At 42.8% G+C, this 21,556-nt stretch overlaps 1 protein-coding gene across 1 annotated transcript in view; it reads left to right on the top strand.

The window, feature by feature from the left end:
* Nucleotides 1–4,834, top strand: part of HS1BP3 (HCLS1 binding protein 3) — a 51,937-nt gene extending 47,103 nt beyond the window's left edge. Inside the window, exon 7 of the mRNA XM_027710197.2 lies at nt 3,079–4,834. Coding sequence (XP_027565998.1) covers nt 3,079–3,301 — 223 coding nt within the window. The 3' untranslated portion in view covers nt 3,302–4,834. The remainder of the gene's footprint in view (nt 1–3,078) is intronic.
* The last annotated feature ends 16,722 nt before the right edge of the window (nt 4,835–21,556 follow it).

The following is a 21,556-nucleotide window of genomic DNA, read 5'->3' as shown; positions in this document are numbered from 1 at the left end:
AGAATGATTAATTACATGGATTGTGTGCCTGGTGGTCTATAAAAAGATGGGAATGGGGAGGTTCTTCCTTTAATCTTGTTTCAGAATAGTTGCTTGATTTTTTTCTTCCTCCTCCTGGCCTGGCGTTAAATATGGTAGTAGTTATGCACTGTAACAACATTTGCTTCTCAAGAAATAGTAGTCCTTGTTTCTATCTCTGCCTGAGGCATTTTGCATTTTACCTCTTTAGTTTTGCAAAGACAGTTGTGTCTCACATGATCAAACAGCAGTGGATCAAACAGTTTGCCTGCCACTGCAGCACTGAAAAGCAGGTTTTGAGACAAAGACCACATATTATCTGTATTGTCTGTGAGAGACTTCTGTCTAACCCAAGTCTTGAAAAAATCCAGGACAAAGGAAATTACATGAACAGATTCCAGACTTTGAAAAATCATCCCCTGCAGAATCTTTGGCTTCAAAGCACTGTAACAACCCCCCCACTTCCTAAAAAACCCAACAACCTACTGGACTGGACCTTTTGAGGGTACTTTTGGCTTGCTGAGTAGTTTTGTTGCTGTGGTTAGCACAGAAATTAGTATAGAGCCACACAGGAGTAGAGAATTCAGGAATCTGTACCATCTGATCAGGTAATGAGCTGGATTTACTGCTGCTCCTTCTGGGCAGTGCATCTACTTCAAAATCATGCTTCCTCCATAGGGTCTGTATGTATATTGTGTGTTGTTCTCTGGTTATTATGGTTTCTGTTATTTATGACCGGAACTTTGTGACATGGACACTGATTCATTCAGTATTTGTTTGTGCCAGGAAAGGAGGCATCAGATCAGTTAGTGAGACTCAGAAATACCAGCCCTAACATGTTTTGTTTATTACAGACCAAAGAGAACAAGAACATGTCTTGGCAATGTGATCACAGGTGTGATATCTCTGGGATATCAGAGTTTGCAGCAAACAGAAAGGCCTGGTCTTAAATGAAATTAATTTCTTCTACGTAGATGAGAAATTCAGAAATACATAGAGTGTGTTTTGTAAGTTAAGTGGGATGTGTCACCCACAGGGAATCATGAAAACTAAAAGACATCAGAAATCTTATGTAAATAAAGGAAAATATAATCTCTAGAGTTATTTGGAGGATGAAATTTGAGGAGCTGCCTGCTGGATATCACAGGTAGAGTTCAAGGTGCAGAGCTCTGGGGCAGTGGACTGCTCTGTCCATCAGTTGATCTGTTTAGATATTTCCCAGTTTTAGATATCAGTGTTCAGGCAATTAATTTTAAAAGAGTAGCCTTGGTTAAAACTGATTCTTTTTAGATTCCTTTTGGGAGTCACAGAAAGACCTGTCTGATTTCAGGAATGGCTTTTCCTTAAAAGATTCTGAATGTCTGTACAGCAGAAAATTTGGGCTGAACCATGTTGACTTTATGGCCAATTCATGGTGAGTGTAGTTTGTCTCAGCCTGGGCAGAACAGTTGTAAGTTCCTCACAGCTTTTAATGAGAGTCAACACAAAAAAGAAACCATTGAAATCATGCAGTTTGTCTTAGTAATAGTGGGATCCTTAGCTGAGGGGTCTGGAGCTCTTGAAGTACCTGTGGTTTTTACATTCAACAATATTCACTGGAGATGGAGGATAAAGTGTCTCTGTGAGGTTGCTTCTTCTGTTGATCATGTTCCTCATGGTCCTGGACAGTTGCCCTCATCAGTTGCTTCCCAAATTATGGAAAAGCTCAGCTTTGCTTTAATTGTCTGCAGAAAGCCCTGCCAATTGTTCTGCCATGTGGCAGAGGCATTTACAGTATTTCTCCTAAGACTACTGGCAAATAAAGAAAGGGAGGAATCAGTGTCCCATTTAGTCAACAGAAGTTATCCCAGTGGTTTCACAGGGATATAGGTAATACCTCCCCTAAGATGACCTCATTGCCCAGTAGTGAGGAAGATATTAACTGGATATCAGGAAAAGGTTCTTCCCCTAGAGGGTGACTGAGCACTGGAACAGGCTCCCCAGGGCAGCTCCAAGCCTCATAGAGTTCAAGATGCGTTTTGGACAATGCTCTCAGGCACATGGCGTGACTATTGGGGTGTCCTGTGCAGGGCCAGGAGTTGGACTCAGTGATCGTTGTGAGTCTCTTCTAACTCAGGATATTCTATGATTCTATGATTCTAATTACAAAAGGCAAAGAGTGGAAGAACCAAAAAATACCTGACGTGAAATGACTCATTCATGCTCCAGGGACTGCCTACCTATGGGGCATGTGGAAGGGGAAATTAAAAGGCGTCTTCCTTAGACTCCTATGTGTTATCCTGTTCCAGTGAGTGGAGGTGCTGGAGAGCAACCTTCTTTTCTTTTCCTCCACATATTCACTTTTCAAAGGCAGACAGCCCTTGGAGTTACAAGACAGTCTATTATAGGGGCTCTCTCAAAATCTTTAACAGCTCATGTGGGAACAGAGTTTGGCACACACAGTCTGCTGCATCTCTGATAAGGTCAAACAATGCAGGTAGAAAATATCCTGAACTGTTTGAAGTGCTCTGGGTTATTTCACTAGGAAATAGAGGGAAATTGTCACAAAAAAAGAGTTGTTGTATATGGTCACAGATTGCAAAACTTCTTCAGTTTCCCGGAAGCAAATGTGAACACGATATTTTTAAATCCATTAGCATTTCCAGTTTCTCATGATTGAGCACAGTCTCAGTTTTGGGTGATGGGAATGAAGAGGAATCAGAGCTGAATGTGAAAAATTTTAGTTTCCCATGAAAATGTATGGGAAGCAAATCATCCTGTCACAAATTAAAAACGTTTGTTTCCCAAACTAAAATAAAGTTCTTTTTCATTTGATAATTGCAAATTGCTTTTAATTTAGACATTTGAAAACATGCTGTAAAATTAATTAACTTGTACAATGAACTGAGAAGCCACATTGTAAAAGACAGTTCTTATGGAAAGTTCTGTGGAAAGAGAGAAATTCATCAAAGTAGATTCTTTCCTGCAGAAAGTTATATTTTGAAAGATTACATTTTCTTAGAAAACAAAAAGCAATTCAAAAATTCCCAAGATTTTAGTAATATTTTCTTTTCATTCCAGAGTTGCAGATGATTTTGAGAAACTCTTGGAAGTTACCTCTAAACCAAAACCCAAGGTACCACCAAAACCACCACTGTCTCAGAAGCCAGCAGTTGCCCCCAGGAGCACCAATTCATCTTCACTGGCAAAGCCAAATGAAAGCAGGATACAGACAATGAATGAAGTGGACATTCTCCAGTATATCCAGGAAAATATGAACAACGAAGATACCAGTCTTTTTTGAACATAGGCATTTTTAAAATGTAATGATGCCTTCTTGGCCCTAACTCATGGTGAGCTCTAGTGACAGAAGGAAAAGCTGACCAGGTGTTTTTACTGTCGCAGTGCTTATTTGTGTCCCAGGACACAGAGAGCAGCAAGTTTGAGTAGAAGAACCTCAACTTGAGATTTTCAAAACAGTGCAGCTGTGGTATAATGTTGCCTTAGTTTTTCAAGGGTTTGCAGGGAATGTGGACAAGGAAGTAGCACTACAGATTGTCTACTGCTGTTTTAGTTTCAACATATTACAGTTTTGGCTGGTTGATTGAAAATGGTAAGAATGTTGTACATATGTCAGCTGTGAATAACGTCCAACAAATGGTCTGAAGCAGGATAGGATGCTGTTCCTGTAATTTTTAGACAGTGTATTTCAGCTCACTGGAAAGGCCATTTTTCTTTTCTCCAGTGCATTTTTGTAGCAGCCTTTTCTTGCCTGACTGGTATCTCAGTAATTTATAACAGGAACTGTTGAGTATAGGTAATAGTTCCTCAGTATTTCAGAGAAGCACTGAAATCCCAGCTAAGCCTGACTACCTGCTGCCTTAGTTGCTGCACAGATGCCAACTTGTAAGAGAACTTTAGGCCTGTGAACACCAGACTGTGCATCTCTGACTCCTGGGTAGAACTGCAAATGACTGAAGGTGGGTAAGAGCACAGCTCCAGACATATACAGAGTTTGCAGTACGTGGGATGTTTGGATGCTGTAGGACTCCTGTGAACTCCAGATTCACAAGGGCTAATTTTTTCCAGCCAAGTCTTCCTGGGCTTACACTGTAGTTAGCGGAGAGACAGAGATTTCTCCAGGAAGTGATTCAGTGCAGGTGTCTTAATGGAAGAACTCTGAATTGCTCTCTGGAGTCACTGTTTCTCTCCTATTCCTTCAATTTACCCAGAACTTAAAGAACCAGCCATGGTGCTTGATTCTACTAAGGTAAAATGAGTTTTTGTGATAAAACAACAGTCCATTCCTTACTATGCAATGGATAAAAAGAGGGAGGACAAACTTGGGATTATCCAGAGGAAAAATAATAAAAAGGAAATATACTGAAGAACTTCTAATATGCAGGAAAAGAAAACCATGGTAGAATAGGCATCACAGACTACCCCTCTTCTTGTCTGGCTCAGCTGCTCTGGTTGAACATATTGAGTTTGCATCTAATGTGGGTTGATATCTGCCATCATGCAGAAAGAGATTCCTGAACTTGCTCCACGTGTGGTCTAGCCAGAGGTGAAGACCAGCTTCCCAGAGGGAAAATTTTAATATGTTTAAGCCATATCACTATCCCAATATTTGCCTTTCTAATACAGAGCAGAATTAATAGAATTAATAATTATATATATTTTTAATAATGAAATTATTTCTATTAGTATTCCCTTTTTAAGCCAATGGAAAATATTATGAAGGTATTTTGGTTTGATGGGACAGATAAAATGTAACCATTGGCTTTTGTCTATGTCTATTATGTTTTACTATAATAAAGCATTTTGGTAACCCACAGGTGTTATTGTTGTTGTTCTCTCAGTTGTACATTAGCAACAAATCAGAGTTAAAGGATGGATTCCATTTAACCCATGAGGAGTGTTACATGGTATTAAAGTGTAAATAGGTATGAAACCAGGAGTGTAGCTGCACTCACATTTCCTTTGAGAGCAGTTAAAAGTAGAACTATGTATGGGCAAAGGTAGTACCTGATCCTGTCTGTTCCCACAGTGTCCTGGTGCAATTAGGAATCCTATTTATCCTAGCCTGCAAAAGGGGAACAGAAGCAGTGGGAAGAAAATAAATGACTTGCCAGAGAGCAGGCAGGGAGCAGCAGGCAGGATAAATTAATTCAGGGCAGCCTTCCTGTTGCAGTACCTGCTGTCATGAACAGCCACTGTATATTTAACTGAGGGCTGAGGAATCATTATCTCCATGTTATGTGGGGACACTGCTTGCATTCCTGTATTTTTGACCTGCAGCCCATCACACAGCCTGAACACTGTTAAAACCACCACACTGCAGGCCATTAATGATCAGCGACCTTGAGTGCAGATCTTCAGCCTCTGTGGGGGATCAACAAGGGAAAAGGATTAAGATTTCTTGAAATGCATTAGAGAAATCAATGAAGAACAGAGCTGGCAGCACCCTGGGAGACCAGTTTGTCCACTATCCTGTCCTGAGTGGGAACATCTGTCCTGTGTCCTGCTGGTAGCAGGTCTTACTGGCTGGGATAATGTGTTTCTGATGTGAGGCCACAACTGGAAGAAAAGGTAGGTGCCAGAGCAGGACATGGTGGCTGAGCACAGTTAGGCTGGAGATAAACCTGAACATGGGCACCGAATTATTCCTGCAGTGGCAGTAATTATGCTGGTACTATCTCTCATAGACATTTTTTTAACCTGCTCTTAAAAGTTTGCCTGTCTAGAGAGCAGCACTGGAGATGTCATAGCCTCCCTGGGTGTGCCATTACAGTTCTTTGCCATCCTATTAGAAATGGTTTGCTACTGTTTGACGTAACTGTTCCTTCCTGCAGCTAATCTTGTTACCTCTAATTCTCATCACCACAGAAAGAGAGAAAAGTATATTCCTTTCAGTCTCTTTTCCAGACTGAACAACTCTGTCCAGTGAGGGTGGCAGCAAGAGGGGTCAGGACATCACTGTGGTATCAGCTTCTCACGACCTGATGTGCCCTGGATGAATATTGTCCTCTTGCACTGGATTTCTGCTCTGTTTTTTGAAGAATTATTACATATCCACATACCAGTATACCAGGAGCAGTAAAGGATGTCGATGTCCCACACACTGTCATTAAAACCGCTCAGTGCAGTGACACAAGGCACAGCCTTTGTTCCAGCTGGGACTGTTTTTCTTTCACTGTTTCACTCAGAGCAATGTCCTCTGTCTGCCTTCCACCACCTCTAAAGCTCCACTCTGAAATGGCTCATGCTTTTGCAGAGCAGTGGGAGGGTGTGTATTTTATATTACCCTCATAATCGTAGGAACATTCCTGGTAGTACTGATGTAACAGCCTTACAGTTGTATCCATTCTAAATGGCCAAGGAATACTTTGCCACCGGGGCCTTCCTAAAATTTTCAAATTACCTAAACAGAGGGAAGGAAGAGCTGTTAATTGCTTCCTGCGCTAAATTTTTAAGATTATTTTAAGGTCAATGTTTTGCTTCCAAAAATCTGTCATTCCTGTCAGGAAACTAATATAGGATCCTTCATAAACCCTGGTGTTATGCATTTGTTTTACAATGCAAATATCTAGCTGCAGTAATATTTGTGAGCACTTAGAGGTGAGTTACAATCCTTGAATAAATTATATGTAATGAATCATTATTATACAAGAGAAGAATGTCAGACAAATGTAGCCCAGAGAAATTGAACATATTATTTGAAATGCCATAGGGAAGCCATACAACATACTTTGCATCCTACCAGACTAGAACTTTTTTTTTTTCTTTCTTTCATATATCACTTCTAGTAGCAGCTATTTGATTAGCCTGCTCTTGACAACTCTTGAAATTCAATTATGGTCTTTAATGTTGTTCTTGGCTGACAGGCATCACCTTCCAACATTAGTAATACAGCTCATCAGAAGATTTGAAAAGATGGGGGTTTTAGTGATTAGCACTCATAAGAGGTATCTCTATTGCTTTACAAGCAGCTTCTTGTTTTGCATAACCTTTGCTTGCTATGTGGTACAGCACTAATTGACAAATAACACTGTATACTTCATTATTCAGGTCACATTTAAACAAATTACTTCACCAAGCTGAGTATTTCACAGATGGCTTGTGGGTCATCTGCTCTGGTCTGTTCAGTTGCTGAATTTTTAGGAAAGCTAATTCCCATGTAGCACCTAAGGCCTAGTTCTGTCAGTGACAATTTGGGTTGAGTTCTAAAAAAAATATATTAATTGAAACTGATATTTCTGCTAAGTTTTGCCCAGATGTTAGCTTCTGCAGAGAAGCTGAGCTTGCTACAGCAGAATACATAAGTCAGCCTGTGATTTAAGGTCATGAAAATCCAGCACGCTCATGGCATTACCTACCACGAATGGGCAAACCCTGAGGTTTTTAGATTTGATATAGAGTACCAGAAAGCACTGATATTTCACTTAAAAACATGACTCTAACTAATGTCACCAAGGATTCTCAAATCTGTGTGTGTGTATGCATCAACCACATTTCATATCGATCAGTGTGATCACACATTTGTGAGTTTAAACCTTTGTAAGTCAAGAGGAGAGAAGGCTTTTACTGTGAGTTCTTATCTATATTCTTCTTATATCTATATGATAACTTTTCATCTCAACATGAACAACAGGACTGAATAAAGTCACTCAGTTGCTTTCTGTAGTGCACCCATTCCTTCCTTGATTCATCTTTAAACCCTTCTGACCCAATTTTTTCAAGCCTGACCATATAACTGATCTTCCTTTATGGCCTCCTGCATACTGGTATTTCATGTCGTGCATTGAACCTAATGAAGAATTCAAGTGATGGGAAAATCATGTGCACTGCTTTGAGTTAAAATACTAGCAGTGAAAGGTGGTAAATTAAATTAATAGTCAAATTAAGTGCTGCTGCGGGAGTTCAGAAGTCAATGAAGCTGCTTAAAGGATTGATTAGTCATAGATATTTAGGGACTAAGTTTTATTCATACCAAGATGTTATGGATACTTAATATTTATACAGACTCAAGGTTAGACTCATGGAAGAGAAATCAATCAGTGGTTATGCCACTTAGAGCTTGGGAAGTCCTTGAGCTTCAAGTTGCTGGGAAGAAGGAGAATACTCAACAAGTAAGTATTATGATATTTCTCTATAGTGATCTGCTTTGGGCTGTTGTGAGGAATTCTGTTCTGGGCTAACCCAAAGCTCACACCAAATGAGTTACTCAGGAAGAATTTGGTGACTGAAAGAACATCAGTGCTTTACCATCCTGCTTCCCGGCATCCTCCATAAGATCCTTGTAACAACAAAGCCTTTTCTCCTACTTACTCAGGAAGGATTCCTGAAGTCAGTGGCAATTTTGATTTGCAATATATACCTTTTTCAAAACTCACTTTTGACATGTAGTGAGCAGTAAAAGTCCTGATGATATCAGAGGGAGATTTCAACCATTCTTACATGCTCTTCCAGATCCAAATCCTCTACTCTGAGACCCCACCTGGAATACTGCTTACAGTTGTGGTGTCCCCAACATAAGAAGTACGTGGAACTGTTGGAGCAAGTCCAGAGGAGGCCATGAAGTTGATAAGAGGACTAGAGCACTTCTCCTATGAAGACAGGCTGAGAAAGTGGGGGCTGATCAACCTGAAGAAGAGAAGGTTGCATGAAGACCTCATAGCAACATTCCGATATGCGAAGGAGGCCTACAAGGAAGCCAGAAAGGGGCTTGAGCTGTCGTGACAGGACAAGGGGAAATGGCTTCAAACTGAAAGAGAGTTGAGATTAGATATTAGGAAGAAATTCTTTACTGTGGGGGTGGTGAGGCACTGGAACAGGTTGCCCAGAGAAGCTGTGGATGCCCCATCCCTGGCAGTGTTCAAGGCTTTGAGCAACCGAGTCTAGTGGGAGGTGTCTCTGCCCATGTCAGGAAGGTTGGGACTAAATGATCTTTAGGGTCCCTTACAACCTAAACTATTGTGTGATTCTATGATCCCACCCTGAATGATAAGGTTAGTAGATACTGCAAATTGCCTAGGATGTCAGATGGAGGAGATTTACCCAAGGTAACCAGGCAACAAATGGCATCATCACAACACCCAGCAAATTGCAGTGGAATAACCCCTAAACAGACCATCTGCTGCTACGTCATGATCTTTTTCAGTGAGGTGCTGAGGAACCTCGGAGTTTGAAGTCATCACCAAATACAGAAAGATCTAACAGCCCACTGGCCCCTGCTGCATCAACAGGCACTGTAATTTGTTACCCAGATATATTGTTTTTATTAACCAGTGCCAGGGAATCATACTGTCGGATTTGGAGGTCTGGAGCTGTTAAAGCTGTGGGGAAGCATTGTGGTCAGTGTGGCCTCTCAATGGGGGACTTCCAGTCACCCTGACAAATCACAACCATGTATGAAAACCATCATTTTGTTGGGTTTTGGTAAAAAAAAGGTGCAAACCAGTCTCTCCCTGAACTCATTTAGTACACTCAAAATATGATTTAGCTATTTTCTGCTGAGGACAATGTTTATATGCCATTGATGTCATCGAAGGGTTGTTTCCTGTGGCTGCTGGGAGGATCATGCAGTCAGTCTAAGCTGTCAGAATCCCATGCAGATCAGTAGAAGCCTGATGATGCTGATGCTGGAGAGAGAAGGCAAAGGAATAGGATGTGACACCACTGTCAAGCGTGATCAACTTGGAGAGCACCACTGAGAAACAGGAGTGACAGGACAGAATGAAAGAAGGCATCTGCCTGATTTATACACACAGCTCCAGAGCCTTTCACTTCCCCTGAAATATTACGACTGTGAGGCTGAAATCAACAATTGATTTAGTGGTTCTTTGGCGAGAGGAGCTCCAGGGGTTTTCAGGTGAACATATAAGCAAACAAAATAAAATTACAAAATTCCTGAGGTATTTACTGAGCACTTTTCTTACTTCTCTGCTAATTTATCTGCTTTTTAAGTTCACCCAGCGAATTTGTGTTAGAGATCACAAAATTCTCAGATTACTCTGTTGGCAATAATAATTTAAGGACACTGGTTTTACCTCAGAAGAAATAGTCTGTTTGGTAATGTCTGGGGATGTTAACAAGTTCTTACTGTGAATAAAATCAAACATTTCTTTACCTTGAATGTTGAGAATCAAAGCTACCTAGTTCCCTGGTCAGCAGGTGCTGGAATGGGTTTTACAATACCCAGCCAGGTCCCCTTCCTATAGCAGCTTGATCTCTGCTCATCCATCTCTGCTCTCCAGGCTGTTCATAAGTTTTGTATTAAGCAAAATTTTGTATTTAGTTGGCTCAACTAAAGGAAAAAACTGTATTGTGTGGAGATGGCAGGAGACAAAGCAAATTCCCACACCTCCTACTCCCGAGTAGATGTCCTACTTGCTATAAAATCCCTGTTTCGTCTTTTAGAAATCTCGTTTCTTTCCAGTTTTGGCTGGGAACGTAATGTATGATTTTGGCACTGCCTTGTTTCATATTTCCTGGAGAAATGGGAAATGGAGTTCGAAAGTCCCTGTGGCTGTGAAAGGCAAAAGGCTCACATTTCTCCCTCCTGGGTGAGTACTTTGGGCACTGCACCAGGGAAAAAGTTAGAAGAAATAAAGATTTCCTTAAGTAACAAGACAGGAAACTCAATCCTAAGCCTGGTTCAAAAAAAGTAGTCACTGGGGGTCACTATGAGATTTGTTGCTTTATCCTGTTTCCAGCTGGCACCACAGAGCCAGGCTGGATGGGGTGTCAGGGGGTTGGGATGGCTCTGCCCAGAGGTGTGCTTTTGGCTGAGACTGACAAGCAAAGGCTATCCTGAATAATGTTGCACTTGCTAGATATACCAGCTCCAGTCTGGTATTTGCAAGTTTGTGCATGAGGACTGGCTTTGTAGAGTAGCCATGAGCTGACCCATTTCCGTTTATGCAGTAATTAGCAGATTGACTACCTTCCCCTTCAAAGTACTGGCCTGCAGTGGCTCATCCTGTAATTACTGTGGATGAAATCTGTAGTGTCTTCATTTACCACAGCTTTTTTCCATTTTAGTTGCTAATTTTTTTTCTTTTCTTTTCTTTTCTTTTTTTTAATTTTTCTTTTTCCAATTTGGCCTGCAGATTTACCAGTTTTGTAGAAGAAAAACATAGTGTTTCTATGGTTCAGCCATATGATAAGAGGAAAAAGAGAAAAATTGAGAGTTTAGTGGGAAAAAAAGTTTTCCTTGAGCCGTGTTTCAATAACGAATTCCATTTAATTCTTCCAGAGATCCACACAGAGAGTTTCACAGGACAGCAGTAAGAGATCCAGTAAGAGATCCTGGGATAGTAGGTATCACTGTTGTCTGCTGTCTTGCCTTGCTGTGAAGACTGTGCTGTTTAGCAGGGACATTTCAAAAGATGCTGGGTAAGGGTGACCAAAGGGTGACAGAGGGAGCACAGCCCAGGGGATGCACTGTCTGCTGCCCTCCTTTTCTTTCCTGTGGCTATTTTAATAACAGCCATTTCATGAAAACAACATTCAGTTATTTTAGACACTTCAGTAGAGACTGGGATTTAAGACTTTGGAGTCATTTATAGGCTCCGTGTTTCTCTCTGTCTGATAATATGTATGTATATAGTACATATGAGAACATGGAAAAATCAGAGAGGTTCATTAATCTTCCCACAGTTAAAGAGGGACTTGTAGCAGAGCCAGCAGAAGTTTTGTCTGGTTTCCTATCTTGGCCATGAACCTCAAGGCTGAACTAAAAATATAAACCAAGCAATCTTTTGGGTAAGGGATTTTCAGATTTGTTTTCGCATTTTTGTGATGTGCATAAGGATGACTCAAAATATTCTTCCTCTAAAAAATTTTTGCCTGCTCTTCCTGCTTTGTTAGAAATTCATGAAGATGCTTTGGCTGCTGGATAGCCAGTAAGCTGGTGACTTTGCAACAGATGAAAGGGAGGAAAAACGATCTGTTTTGGTATTACAAGTTTTAATTTCTTTTCCAGTTGAAGTCCTGTTTCATTTTAAAATGACAAACAATATTTGAATAATATTTGAGATAAAAACAATGTTTGTTAGGTCTGCTAATGAGTTTTCCCAATACTAAGGGTGTGAGAATATGAGTTTCCTCCTATTTTTTCCTGATAAAATATAAGAAGGAAATGACTGACTTTTAAAAATAAAAGAGGAAAGGCCTAATTGTTTTCTTTATTATGTCAACAAAACAGGCCCAAATTGGAAATTCCTTCAAAAATCACCCTTCTCTTCCCCTTCAGTCTCCAGTCACCGTTCAGTCACCACGAGACTGCTCAGAATTGCAGTGAATAAAGCATTTACTAGATTTGTGCCAGAACACTGTGGGACAAAACTTTTTAGAGAAACTTCTTTTTAAATCATAGTCAACTTGTCACAGCAAACCCCACAGATGCCTTGAGAGGCATAAACACTAGAAAACTGCCTCTGTGGCTTTCCCTAGGATTAAGCACTAGGACTATAGACTTTGTGGTTTCTTAGAAAAATAGGTACTGGATATAAATATGGGACAGGCCCTTTTTTTTTTTTTTTTTTTTTGAGGTTTTTCAGTTTCCCAGGCTGCTCTCTGAACAAAACAGAGAAAGGCTGCTGCCCCTCCAGCACAGGCAGGGGTGTAGCCATGCCTGAAATGGAAATGGCTGAGCGGAGCGTTGGGTTGTAGCCTGAAAGCACCACGGTGACGACAGCCCTGCTCCTTAGAAACACAGTTATGGAAATTCTCACAGCGTGAGGAAATGCTGACTAACGAGCCATTGCGTAGGAGTGTGACTGTGCACTTCTCTAAAAGGGAAAGCAAGGGCAGGGATTGAACCCAGAAGCTTTTGGGTCACTGTGACAGCAGGTTTTTCTGCCATCACTGCACCTTGTTACGTGCTGGGGGGGGCAGGGCGCTTGCAGGCAGAGTGAGAAGTGAGATTTTGGAGTATGAATAAAAGCATAGTTTCCTGGGATCTGAGTTGTTGCTAATCGTTGGAGACTTCCTGCTGTTCTTTCCCTATTGATTACAAATCGCAAATGAGACAATAATCCCATTTGGCACCTGGTTAAACCAATATGAACATGATGGTTATTAGTATTAAGTGGCAAGTTATTCCTGCTGCAGCTAAATATGTCTAGCCATTTCCTTTATGTTTCTTTTTCCCAATTTTAGCTCCTTAAACTTTGCCAGGTTTTATTTGTACAGGATAACATTTCACATACTCCATTATTTGGCTCCTGCAGAGATACTAAGAAAGTTTCAGCTCAAACAGTTCAGTACTCTTTCGATGAAGTAGTTGTAGAAAGTTCTTTTAGCCTGTATATTTTTTCTCAAAACTGTGTGGATGAGAAGTCTTTATGGTCTCATATCTTGAAAGAAGCGTTTGGGAATCACTTGAATTTCAAGAGTTGTGCCTTTTGTTTATTAATTAGAAGCAGACAAATAAAGCCTAAACTTTCCCAAATTTATCTGTATGATAAAAGGAAAAAAGAAAGAAAAAATAATTTTTTTAAAAAAAAGACCTGAATACTGGATATATGTCTCCTCCCAAAGCCCAGTGCAGGAGGAGGCTGAGCAAGACTTGTCCTGCAAGCACATCTCTCAACTGCCAGTGTCTTGCTCTGAAGGAACTGTGGCACCTGACAAGCTGGGGACAAGGAAGACTTTGGGGGTCAGCAGCTGCAGATGAAGCAGATATTGGACATCTGCGCTTAGGCAAAGGACCAAACCTCAAGGATGGTGTATCCTATCCCAGAACTGGCAACTGAGAACCCTTTTATAGTCAGTGAAACAACTGGTGTTTCCAGGCTGCTTCATCTGACCTTCACCTAACCTGGGGTCAAGTGACATGCCCTCTGGAAGTGCCTCAGCTGCAGGCTGTAAGCATCTAAACTTAGGTGAAAGGGATCCTGCCCCAGGAGCCCTTATCCCCAAAAGTAATGCTGGGTCTCCCTGGAGCTGTAAGTGGAGGAGGCAGCCGCTGCCTCCCATCAGCTGCTGGGAGGCTATTCCAGGCTGGGACCCGCTGGCTGGAATCATGCCATGAGTGTTATTTTGGCCCTAGTTCTGCACATGTGCTTTGGGTCATTTGTTATCAGACAAGGCAGCCAAAACAGGCATGGGCAGCGGGTACGTGAGGCAGTTCATGTCAGCCAGCCCAGGGAAAGTGGAGAGGGGGTGGCTTGTCCCATGTGGGACTTGTCTCCTCTCAAGCCATGAAGGGCCATCTTCCATGGGTGAACAGAGGTCTGTCCCTCTCTGGATGGGCTGGCCTCGTGGCAAAAGTGCATTTTCACAGGGACTCTTTAAAAAAATTGATTCGTACATATTAATCCTGAGAGAGCTGGAAGTAGCTGGAAGTGTTGTGGTGGTGGGTCTATTTGTAGGGAAATAAGAAGGTTTCAGAAACCTCAGAAATCTCAGTTTCAAATCACTGCACAAAGGCAGAATCTCAAACAGACTGACAAAAGCTTCTAAGAAAAAACATACAAGAAAGAACCAGAATCAATCGAAGTAGGTTTTCATCTGGAGTATCATTTTCCCCCTAAAAATATAAAATTATAATTTAATTTTAAATTTGAACCAAAACACAGGGATGAGATATATGGATGTCTGTGACATCCACAGCTTTTAAAAATAAAATTAAAATTCTGAAAACCAGAAGTTCATTCAGAAAGATACTGCCCTATTTCAATAAAAGTTCAGTTTGGGGTGTTAAAATGGAAGATTTTTTTCTGCCCCACTACAGACCTCAGCTGGGCTGTGCCACTGTATCCTTGGAGAGATATGGCTGCTAACCTGTGATGGATGCACCCCTTAACCAAACTAGCAGTGGTTTGGTACAGGCTGAAAAGGAGAAAAAGGTCTGAGACAACTGGTCTGAGAACTCTAATTTCAATCTGTTCTCTGAAAACCCACAAAGGAGCAGAGTGACACAGGGAGCACCAATGCATATGAGCTTGGCACATGGATCATGCCATTAACACGTGAATAGCCAGTGCCTTTTCCAAGACACATTTATCAAGGAACAAAGAAGGTTGTGGATATAAGGAGTCTCGTGCATACTTTTCCCGTCATATGCAATTTGACTATGAGCCAACCACTTTATGCCATCAATATGACAGCTTAAGAAAACCTTTGGGGTCTCCTGGCCAGGCAGCCTGGCTGCATGGTGGTGATCTCCCCCCGAGCTGGGACACCTCTCAAGGTTAATCCTCAAGGCAGAGAGACATTTTACCAATGGCAGATCTTCACTGAGTGACCGGTATCACACATTACCCTGTAGTATGGTAACTTTGATTTGTGCCTTGGTGTAGCAGGGAAGGATGCTGAAACTGAAACCAGTACACTGTTTAAAGCTCAACAAACCCAATATTTATTACCAAGAGGTGGCCAACAAAACGAGAACCCGAGAGAGAGGAAAGGGGAGGAAAATAAGCCCTCAGTATGACTCCTCCTCTCACTCAGATGTTGCTTACAAAGTTATCTTACCGCCCCCAGAATGCCTAGAACTACCCAGAGCAGAAGCTGCATTCTTGGAGTGTCAGCAGGCTCACAAGATAGCAGGCATCCCCGCAAGAGGCAACGTTGTCCTTTGATGTGAAGCTTGGCTTCCACTCCCAGCACAAGCTGGGTCCCTCCCTCCATTATGCAAGTGGCATCTCTTCTGTGCATGCGTGGGTACTCTGGAATTTCCCCATGCCTTCGTGCTGCACCTTGGGGCTAAATGGGTCTGGGGGCTTACTTCATCACCCTCCTCTTCACTTTCTTCTTCAAATGCCCTTGAAGGGCCATCAGCCAATAGTGAGGTACTAATTAATTACAGTTTATACAGGATGCTTCCTTCAAGGACAAAGTTCTCATTTATCAGTGCTTGTTTTCTCATAACTTGGCAGGAAAAGAATAGACTCTCACTGGTGGCTGGGCCAACCACAGGCCAAAAAATAGCAGCATCTAATTAAGCACAAATACACTTGGTTACTTTGATTTTGTCGTGGTAACTTCAGTTTGTTCCTTGGTAGTTTTAAACAATTGCTCAAATGATTGTGCCGGGCAGTAATAGAGTGAACCTTGCCATTAAATTTTGTTAAGTTGCACTTTTACAACATTATATTAAAACCGCTTCTGCTAGTACATTTTATGGTGATTCTTTAAGAGATCTAAATCACCCTTTGGGAGGAGGAAGGGAGCCAAGCATCATCTCCTCGAGAATGGCGACTCATGTGAAGAACGGCCTCCCTAAGCAGAAGAACAGAGGGCTCTGAGACCTCTCAGCAGAAAAAAAAATTACATTCTCTGGCTGTGAAGCCTTTAAATATTTGCCCATCATGTGGCGACTAGTATGTGGTATGATGTCAGCAGATTATTGCCCATCATGAAAGTGCTGTGCCAGGGTTGAACCCAAACCCAAATGTGTTTCCTCTTGTACCATTTTACCCCAGGCAAGGGGAGAGGGTGTCTGTGTGTCTGGGAGTGGAGATGTCATAAGGCAGTGGCACACAGAGGAGAAACATCCAAGTTGTGTGGTGGAAAGCTCTTGTTGCTTTACAGTTTTTCAGGCTTACATGAAGACGATTGGAAAGCCTTTGCAGAGGGTTGTCACCCTGCTCTTGTGCACAGTTCATATTTACTACAAGTTTCTTTCAAACTCAAAGTGAAGAATATTGTAAAACCCAGAGGGAGGGAACACTGGAGGAGAAAAACACCTTCTGGTCTCCTGCAATCCATTGAATTAGCGGGGTATTTTGGAAAGGCTGAGTGATAAATATTTCAGGAATAATGAAAGAGAATTGTACCTGCAGCTGACCTGTGGGATGAGACCTTTCCCTGATATGAACTGAAGTAGTAGGTAGGGAACTTCAAAAGTTCACACTTCATCCAAGGCAAAGCACTCAGGTATATGCACCCATGTTTCCTTTGCTAGTTCCACTGGATGCAGATTCTAAGGACTGGGTGTTTTCTTTGTATATAGAATGAGATAGATAACATTTTAATGATTAATCTGCTGTGAACACCAACACAGTGCCACCATGGGAGAGACAGAGGTGGAAAATAGCAGTGCTCAATTTTGCTATAAAAAGGCTGAACCACTGTTAGCAACAACCCAAGCTGTTTCTCCCCATGGCTTTTAGAACTAGCAAGCCATAGACATTGCTTTGGCAACTTGCTCATCTGTGACAGCAATCACCAGTTCCTTATTTATTTGCCTGGTTTTAGTGACTGCCACTGTCATTACCTGCTCGGGGACAGCCTACTCATGAACATGGTGATGAGGGAGCAAATTTGCATTATTTCATCTTTTTTGTATGCATAGGAAGAGTGATTGTTCTCTAGTCCATTGAGTGCACATAAATAAGCATGTCTCCATAATATAGACATGGGGGTATGTATCTGATTTTAGTGCCCCACTAAGATGAAAGGAAGGATGTGTAATTTTACACAAGCTATCCCCTGAAGTGGGGGTTGATAGCAGGTCTCTCTACTCCTAGGTGGTACCCATCATTCACACCCTTTTTTTCCCAGTGAACACAAAATAGAACGCCTTTCACAAGGAAAACTTATTGTGTCCTTGTCCAAAGTGTCTGCTGGCTGGACACAGGTCTCTCTCCCCTAAGGGAGGCACAGCTGTGCACATTTCCCCCAGCAGCTGCCTAACCAGTGACCTAGAGCATAAAACACAGGTCTTGACACATCTTCCTCAGACGTGTTTTAAGCACGATCAGTGACAAGCAGCTGCTGGTGTGGTCTGTGGGGCAGACCTGGCCATGTGGCTGTGGAGCTGATGCAGTGCTGTGGGCACCAGGACCTTCTTTCCCTCTCCAGTTCAACACATGTGAATATGAGCTGCTGTACCAACACTTGGCTACTGCCCTTCTGACACCAGCCTGACACCTCCAGCAAAATAAATCCAGCAAATGGGAGCAGAAGTGTCAAGGGAACCTAAAACCTGTAACTGCTTTTTAAAAACATTTCCACAGATATTTTGACCTTAAAGGGATTACTGCTCTGGGGCTTTTGTGTGTCAAGTGATTATTTGGAATTGCCTTCATGTCATATAGGAAGAATTGGCTTTTAATTTAATTTAAGTATTTGGGAGTGTTGAGATATTTCTCATTACAGGGGCTGGGGGAATGCCAGAGTCCATATCCCCCACCTCCACGTGGACAGACACAATACTTGTGTGATCTGTACTGTTATGCAATAAAAATGGCAGGGAATGACTTGCAGGGTATTACTATTGTTCATTTGTTTCTACGGCCAACTTCCATTTTCCCATAGGAATAGCTAACAGTAGAGAGCCTAATAGGTTTCCAAATGTTTCCTTGCCCTTCAGAATAAAACTGCTGGGTTTAGAGTTAGGTTAAAAGACTCAGGAAATTGCTTCAATAAGCTGAAATTTCTGTTGATACTGAAACCTTTCAGAAATCTTTGCTGCGTTCTGCCAATTTTGTCCCTAATCTGAGTAACTCCTCTACCACTGGGATTTGAAAGAGAAAGGTCAGGCTGAGATGAACATGTTCTCTCCTGAAGCTACAAAACCCTCGGCTCCATGTCTGGCCTGGGACCACACATCAGCCCAGACCTGGGGGAACAGCGAACAGCCAGGGTGCATCAGCACATCCCTGGGAGAGCAAACGCCACTGCTGCCATATCATGGGGACCATGGCACTGGGTGTCCCAGCAGAGGTGCTAGTGCTGGGGATGGCAGCACTTAATCACCACCTAATATGGTGGAGGAACCAGTACAGAAGAGTTTTCTCCTTCAACATCCCTGCTTTGGCTGGTGCTTCCTGCCACTTTTTCATGGCCATGTTCTTTAGCAGGTCTGGTTGCCCCCTCCCAGGAAACATCACTTCAACAATACATTCTCCAGGACTCTCACCTGGGATAGTGAAATCTCAGCCTCTGTTGAGGAAAGCCTGACACAGAACTGTAAGGCTCAGACATGTGGAAAGTACCTCCTGCCATGAGAGGAACACTCTTTCTCAGCCCCCAGCAGTGCTGCCTAACTTCTTGCCACAGACTACTCACATCCTTTCTCTGCTGGCCCAGGACATGCTCAGGTGTTTATTAAAAAGCATCTTACAACCCTACTGGCAGAAGATTCCCTGCAGGACCTCCAGCACTGAGACCAGTTGGCATAGGGGGATCATGTTATTGTAGAAGTGGTCCATGGTGTGAGTTGGCTCCCAGACCTGGGGACACCATCAGGGCCAGTGTGTGCTGGGGACCACCAACCACCTCAACATCTGTGAGAGACTGAAATGTTAAGGGTTAGTGGCTCAAACAATCGGCCATTTGCAAAAGCAGCAGGTGCTTTGCTGAGGTCAGGTTTGCACCTCCCAACCAAGGGGAAGAGGGGAGTTTTTCGGTGTGTGATGGTGAAACCTCTGATCTGCAAAAGAACAGCCCAGGTGCAGAGGGGATGAACACCCACCACTGGAGGATGACCACAACAAACCAACCTTTTGTTTAGCAACAAGTCGTTTTTTGAGCCAGATAAGGGAGAAGGCAAATAGGAAGCAGATCCTGTGACGTGGGATGTTTATCTAGCCAGTGTCTTCCCTCCCAGTAAGGCTCACCTGTAAAACTCCCCCCTTGGGGTGGTGTTGGGACATTCACACATTGGCCTGAAGGTATTTATCCCTTCTGATAAGGCATAACTAGCTCAGCTACTCAGATGTGAGGTCTTAGAAGGGGTTATTAAACATCAAAGACCCCCAAAGTGCCCCCAGACTCATTTCTGGGGCCTTCCACCAGTGGATGAGTATGATCCACAGTCTTGCATCAGACAGTGTAAAACTCCCACCCTAGGGGAGGTACCTGGGCATTCCCATCTGGACCTGAATGTATATTAATCCACAGAACTTTTTATTTAGGGGGTTTATATATTTTCTTAAATGATATTTTTATATTATTATATTTCTACAGATAATAACCAAAACAGCTACATACCTCCTTTCCATTGCAACGAAGTTGTTCTAAAATAAATCTGCCATATACACCAGTTATTCAGTGTCTTTTCACTCCAATGTGCCCCAAGGGATCTACTCACAAGAACCTCATAACAGCTTCATAGGCAAAGTCCTTCTGGTGCCTGGAGCCCAGGGCTGGTGCAGTTGACTTTTCCCAAGGGTCCAACCCAAGCACTGGGACTGCAGTTTTGCGGGGGCATTTATTGGAAGTCACAACATGAAGCAAGAGCACAGCAGTTCTCAGAACTGCCTTTTTTCTTGCTACATGAGCTTTTTTCAAGGAAGATGTTTTCTAAATTAAAAAGTTCCTAATGCCATTACTTCCCAAGGGATGTTACTGAAAGCTCAACATGACAAAAGATGACTGGCAAGGACACGTGGAAGATAGTAAACTATACTGGCACGTGAACTCAGAAGGAAAGAGCTGTTTCCCATTACACAGCCCATTTCCCATAAATCTTAGCTTGAAGCAGTTGTTTCAGTAGTGCCAGCCAGGCATTTGGTTTTTTTCTGTGCAGTTTTGAGTAATTCATGACTAACAGGCCCAGCCTCACTGATAAGTGCACAGAAGGCTCGTTGCCCATGTTTTACACCAGTGTAATTGACTTTTATGGAGTTGCTCCTGATTTGCACCCATTAAGAGGCTCAGACAGACGATTGCAGATTGGCAGGTTATCACACAGCTCCTCAGCAGCAGCAAGTGCCTGATCTGAGCCTCTGGCAGCAGAGGTTAGGTATGACATCATTTAGCTTGCAGTGAGAGAGGACACAGCTGCACTGAATTCCCTCATATCTCCTGAAGGCTGAATGTTGGTCCAGGCAACCACTACACATGGGAACAAACGTGTCTGACCGTCTACCATGCAGAATATGCCTTCCATGCCTCAAGATGCTCCCCACGCTCTCATCATTGCCCCTGGCTATTTTAGGATGTTGTCTCTGCTCTCATCCAGCAATGCTGGATCCAGCCAAGCTCCACGTCCTGCCGTGGATACACCTGGAGCCTTACACTGGCCAAGTTCTCACCAAGGTCTTGTGCCATTTAGCTGTGTCAGTAACTCCATGCCCTCTGAGGATGTTGGTCTCCAGCCATTGCAGCTGGAAAGAGCTAGCTGACACATGGCATGGCACGTGGGATTGCTGTGCACCCTCTGGTGGTGCACCGTGTGGTGGCACTGCCTCCTCAGAGATCTACACCACCAGAATCATCATCCAATGCCAGGTGTGTATAAGGACAAGGGGTTCCGGCTGAAACCCAGGGGCCCTGTAGCAACAAACGACAATTTTTGGAGATGAGACCAAAGCCACAGATGGGTTGTGGAGGGAAGTGGTTGCAGCTGCCTGTTTGAAATCAGTCAGAAATCAGCTGCTGTCCCGTGGGCTTTACCCATCATTTCAACTCTGCAAAACCTGCTTCCCAGTAACTGACCCAGCTCCTAACAACCCAGAGCCTCACCTTGCATGTTGGGATTGCAGACCAAAAAACTGCACTGGCTCTGAGATGGCCTGTCAGGAACCTTCCACGTTAGGCAAGCACACTGTCCTCTTTCAAGAAACAGCCCTTCTTTGCTAAGCCATGACCTAGAGCC

This window comes from Pipra filicauda, unplaced genomic scaffold, assembly GCF_003945595.2.
Source record: "Pipra filicauda isolate LSUMZ 115617 unplaced genomic scaffold, ASM394559v2 scaffold144_size1929842_pilon, whole genome shotgun sequence".
In the NCBI taxonomy this organism is placed as follows: domain Eukaryota; kingdom Metazoa; phylum Chordata; class Aves; order Passeriformes; family Pipridae; genus Pipra; species Pipra filicauda.
This window is presented reverse-complemented; position numbering and strand designations above follow the sequence as displayed.